The sequence below is a fragment of the Cyprinus carpio genome, chromosome B4 (assembly GCF_018340385.1).
Source record: "Cyprinus carpio isolate SPL01 chromosome B4, ASM1834038v1, whole genome shotgun sequence".
In the NCBI taxonomy this organism is placed as follows: domain Eukaryota; kingdom Metazoa; phylum Chordata; class Actinopteri; order Cypriniformes; family Cyprinidae; genus Cyprinus; species Cyprinus carpio.
Window position 1 is genome coordinate 33,158,726 of NC_056600.1, and position 5,459 is coordinate 33,164,184.

General features: G+C 39.1%; 1 protein-coding gene across 1 annotated transcript; it reads left to right on the top strand.

The window, feature by feature from the left end:
* Nucleotides 1-2,928: 2,928 nt before the first annotated feature.
* On the top strand, nucleotides 2,929-5,084 carry LOC109080804. The gene is made up of 3 exons (XM_042723008.1): nucleotides 2,929-2,953; nucleotides 4,303-4,623; nucleotides 4,721-5,084. Exons 1-3 carry the CDS (start codon nucleotides 2,929-2,931, stop codon nucleotides 5,038-5,040), a joined length of 666 nt encoding a protein of 221 aa, XP_042578942.1. The 3' UTR covers nucleotides 5,041-5,084.
* The last annotated feature ends 375 nt before the right edge of the window (nucleotides 5,085-5,459 follow it).

Below are 5,459 nucleotides of genomic sequence, written 5' to 3' on the forward strand. Positions count from 1 at the left end.
TTTCTGATCCTGGGAGAGAAGAATACAATGCCGGCTGTTCTGACTCACAGTCTGTAAGTACGTTTCAAGCGTAAGTGCCCTGGGAAGTGGACATCACAGGATATTCCGCCATGATTCCAGTTCGAAGCGAACATATATGTTCCATTTAAAGTGTATTGAAGTGTGCGCTATGTGAATTTAAATAGTATTTAATTACAGAGGTATATAAATCCATGAATGAATGTTCCAAAGTGAAGTAAACTTCAACAGATTTCCCCTGCTCAGGAGTAGAGACCAATGAACACTGTGTAGGGACCATGTTAATCGAACACAGTTCATGCACAGAGCTCACTTCTAACCAGCTGATTATCTGAATCAGGTGTGTTAACAAAGAGAGACATGCAAAATATGCAGAGCTGGGGGGTGCGAGGACTGGAATTGAGAACCGCTGGTATTGTAATTATAATCTGTAATAATACGTATGAGTCTGAAAAAGATCGAGAGATCATCTCGATCGTGAATGAAATGAATGAACTGGTACATCTCATTCTTGAATGAAATGACTGAACTTGTACATATCTTTGTTCATGAACGAAATGAATAAGTGTGTACCGGGCTCCGTCGGCCATTTAGCAAGGCAAGGCAAGTTTATTTATATAGCACATTTCGTACACAACGGTAATTCAAAGTGCTTTACATAAAAGAAGGTAAAATAATCATGAAGAAAAATAATATCAAAATAAAACAAGCAATTTTAAAAACATAAAACAGCAATTTTAAAACATTGGAAATGATTTAAAAATTGACGTATTTAAAAATTAATTTAAAACAGTTAAAAATAGAAAATGATTTTACATAGAATATAGTGAATATGTAAAATACAGGTGCAATCAATTCGGACATCGCACAGTGCTCATTCAACAAATGCACAGCTAAACAGATGAGTTTTGAGTCTAGATTTAAATGTGACTAATGTTTTAGCACATCTGATCTCTTCTGGAAACTGATTCCAACTGCGGGCAGCAAAGTAACTAAAGGTGGACTACCCTTGTTTTTGTGTGAACCCTTGATATTTCTAACTGACTCGATCCTAATGATCTGAGTGGTCTGTTAAGTTTATATTCAGTGAACATATCTGCAATATATTTTGGTCCTAGGTCATTGAGTGATTTATAAACGAGTAAAAGTACTTTAAAATCAATCCTAAATGTAACTGTAAAGCCAGTGTAAGGACCTGAGGACTGGTGTGATATGCTCAGACCTTCTGGTTCTAGTCAGAATTCTGGCAGCAGTGTTCTGGATGAACTGCAGCTGTCTAATGGTCTTCTTGTGAAGGCCGGTGAGGAGACCATTACAGTAGTCCCACCCTGCTGGTGATAAAGGCATGAACAAGTTTCTCTAAGTCTTGACTGGAAACAAAACATCTAATTCTTACAAAGATTTTGAGATGATAGTATGCTGATTCAATTACTGCTTTGACATAACTACTGAAACTAAGGTCTGTCTCCAGAATCACAACAAGATTCCTGATTTGATTTTTAGTTGTTTGTCCCCTAGAGTCAAGGTATGCATTCACCTTGAAAACTTCATCTTTGTTTCCCAAATGCAATAACTTCAGTTTTTTTCCTGGTTTAAACTGAAGAAAGTTCTGGCACATCCAACTATTAATTTCATCAATACATTGGCAGAGGGAGTCAATGGGGGCTGTAGTCATTTGGCGATAAGGCTAGGTAAAATCTGGGTATCATCAGCATAGCTGTGATAGGCAAATTTGGTTCTTTCTCATTATCTGACTTAGTGGGAGCATATACAGGCTAAACAAGAGCGGTGCCAGAATTGAGCCTGTGGGAGGACTCCACATGTCATGGACGTCCACTTAGACTTATGCTCTCCTAGACTCACATAATAACCTCTCCCTTCTAAGTATGACCTGAACCATTTGAGTACCATCCCAGAATGGGATTTGAGTTGAATTACTGAAATAAATGAAACTCTTCCACGACATTCTAATTTATTGAGAAGCACCTGTATATATCTCAGTAACAAAGTAATCTTTCAAAAGGGCCTCATGTTTTAATTTTGCTTGGGGCCCCCCACTTCATCTTGGTTCGCCTCTGCTCCTAAGTGATTGAGGTGTTTCTGTTGTTGGATGTAATAATGAACATAGCAGTCGTCATTTACTCCACAAGTGTGCATGAGTGCTCCATCTCCAGGAGAGTGTGAGCACACAATTGTTAAACCCTTCCAATCTACCTAAATGCATCTATGTTTCGCGCAAATCATGATCCAGCTTCACCTCCAGAAGAAGTGAGTATAAGGTTATTATATGAATCTATGCAAATTGCCTTCCTAATAACGTGCTAGCAAGTTTCGTGGCTAATGTAAACAGTATCATGAGAAGGGCTCATCACCCCACGGAAGAGAGGGACGGGGTCAGCAGAGCTCATTAGCATTTAAAGAGACAGCACTAAAAAACAGCTTGCTGAAAACACAGCTGATTTTGACAGGGTACAAAGTTTTTTTTTGTTGTTGTTGTTTTTTTTACACTGCCATTGAGGAATTTTAAGCAATAGACTTTATAGACTTTTCATTAACACCCTAAAGAATCATATCAACTTGTGGAAAATGGGCATTCAGTGACCTCCTTTAAAAATAGCCAACAAAGACATATGTGTTGACTGTGAAACACTGTTAACTTTAATTATATGCATTTATGGTGTAATTACTACATTTTCATATTTACCGCAAACAATGTACTGTCACTTTGATTCAGTGCATGCAGCAACACTCAGTGCAGAAAGAATATCTACACTGCAGCAAATGCGCCGCTCCTGGAACACACTGCCGGACCGCAACTGTGTGCAGTGTGAATGCTGAGCGTGGAAAAAAATATGCACTGCAAATGGAGTAATGTGAACCTGCTGTTATGTGTGTGCGCTTCAAGTGTGCATGAGTGCTCCATCTCCAGGAGAGCGTGAGCACTGAATGGTTAAACACTGGCTAGAATTAAAAAGAAATGCAATTCATTAACTTTAGTGATGATGCAAACTGCCTCAATAGTGAAACTGATGATTCCTGTCTCAACTGTGCAGCGTGCGGCTCGCTTATAGTTCAGACGCGATGTGATTTGAAGCCATTTGCACATTTTGAGAAAGAAAGCGAGTGTGCAGTGATTCAGTCATGCTGTTTGTGAAATTATGTGTCACAGAAAGTTTTCAAATTTACTTTAGAAGTTATTTAATGAAGAAATATGAACCGTAGCTCAACCTACAGCATTATAATTATTTATCGCCGCGCTGGACAGGGATTGAGATTGTGCCGCTGCATGTCACTCCAAACCTCTCACGACAGGCATGTCATCAGCTTGAGATTGTTTATGAGATTGGTCTTTATAGAGACCACTGATCAATCATCCCAAAGCGATTATCGGCCGACAGTAATCGGTAGCCGATCAATCGGAGCACCCCTACAATATAGACACAGACAATATACTGTAGGCACATTTGTAAAATTTCCTGTAGATTGGAACTCCTTAAAGGGCACCTATTATGCCCCTTTTTACAAGATGTAATATTGGTCTTAGGTGTCCCTACAATGTATCTATGAAGTTTCAGCCCAAAATACCCAACATATCATTTATTATAACAGCTGGAAAATGTCATTTTTGGGGTGTGTCTAAAAAAAAGAGATGTTTTGGAGTGTATCACTTTAAATGCAAATGAGCTGCATATTTCTGCCCCATCTCCAGAAGAGGGCATCGTGTATATGTCTCTCTGCATTGCATATCTACAGCAATAAACAGCTGGTAGAAGCAACATAAACTGAGAGTGAGAGAACTTGCGTTCAGCCGTACATATGAGAATCCAAATGCACTGAAAGTGGGGTGAAACTGTGCGATGTTACAGAGCTTGCGCCGCGCTGACCTGTCATCACCGCAGATCGACTGCGCTACCGAACATATCTTACACTGATCAGTTAAAAAATACTTCTCTGGGTTCGGGCTCTATCCTGAGCTCGGCGCCCTCCCTCTGGACAGCATGTCAAATATGCTACTAATTGCTCAATCATATTATATGTTAGCGCGAACTCGTGAACAGTAATCTAAAGTATAGCCTATAGATTGTGCTCAGAGTGAATTTGTGTTGATCCAGTTTTCACTCAATGTAACGCAACAGTCAGTCAGATCAGAGAAAGTGAACAAACACAGGAAGAGCTCTATTTTCTCTATGATCTGAATCTTCTGTTGTTGTTATTTATGCTGGTATGCTTTGTTTTCATTTATTAATATATAACAATGATCACTCAAATGTTCTTGTGTTTCAGGTTCCAGTGAAGTAGATGAGACTCGTGTGTTCATCAGTTCTGGTAAAAATGTCCATCTGTCCTGTAATAATGGTCTTCATGACTGCAGATCAACTACATGGATCTATGACAGATTCAGTCATACATCAGCAGTTGAACTGATTAATTTAGGGATAAAGAAGAAAGACACAGAGAGTCATGAGAGACTGAGTCTGGGGTCTGACTGCTCTCTGAACATCAGGAACGTCTCAAAAGAAGATTATGGACTTTACATCTGCCAACAATGGAAATTGAATGGACAAAAACTGACAGTTGCTCATGTTTATCTGCATGTTCTTCATGGTAATTTTATGACTATATGGTAAATTGAAAAGGGCAAATTTATTTAAATTCCCATGATGCTTGTAATGTGTGATTTGTGTGTTATTTTGTGTTTCAGTCTCTTCATCATCATCACAGACTGCAGGCCGCTCTGTGACTCTCTCCTGTCAGTTGTATTCTCTTGCTGGAGTCTCTTGTGATGATTGGATCCGTTCTGAGAGAATTGAGCTGTTCTGGGTGAATCAGGCTGGTGTTAAAAAGATATCAGACTCCAGATATCAGGAATCAACTCCAGATCACTGTATCATCACTGTGAATACAACACTCCTGAACGAAGATGACAACAGAGAGTGGAGATGTAAAGTTACTCAGAGAGATCAAGTCAAGACCTCAGTCACATATACTGTCAAGAGTTCAGGTGAGAAAACAATCTCATAATCAGTTACTGAACAGTCTCCGTTAGACGTGCTAATAATGATAGATAATGCTAGAGTTATCTTGTGTTAACTGATTCAAATATGAGGACAATCTACAGTATGATTCATCTGAACTAACATTCATCTATATAGCTCGAGCTGAAACAACGACAGCAGTGATTCCCAGTCCACATCACAAACTCTCAGGATTCCTCAACTACAAACACACACATAACCAAAGGTACTTCAGTCTTTCTCACATCAGTGCTTTGCAGTGGCTCTCAGATACTGGCTTCTTGTGAAAGAATATAGATGTTATTACTTCCTCTCTGTTCAAGAAACTTTTTATTTTTTTGCTGGTTTATTCTGAGTTCAAAACAGTGCAAGTGACATTGAGTCAGACACAGCCTTTATGTTTGCAAGCGCACATGTAAATGTGTG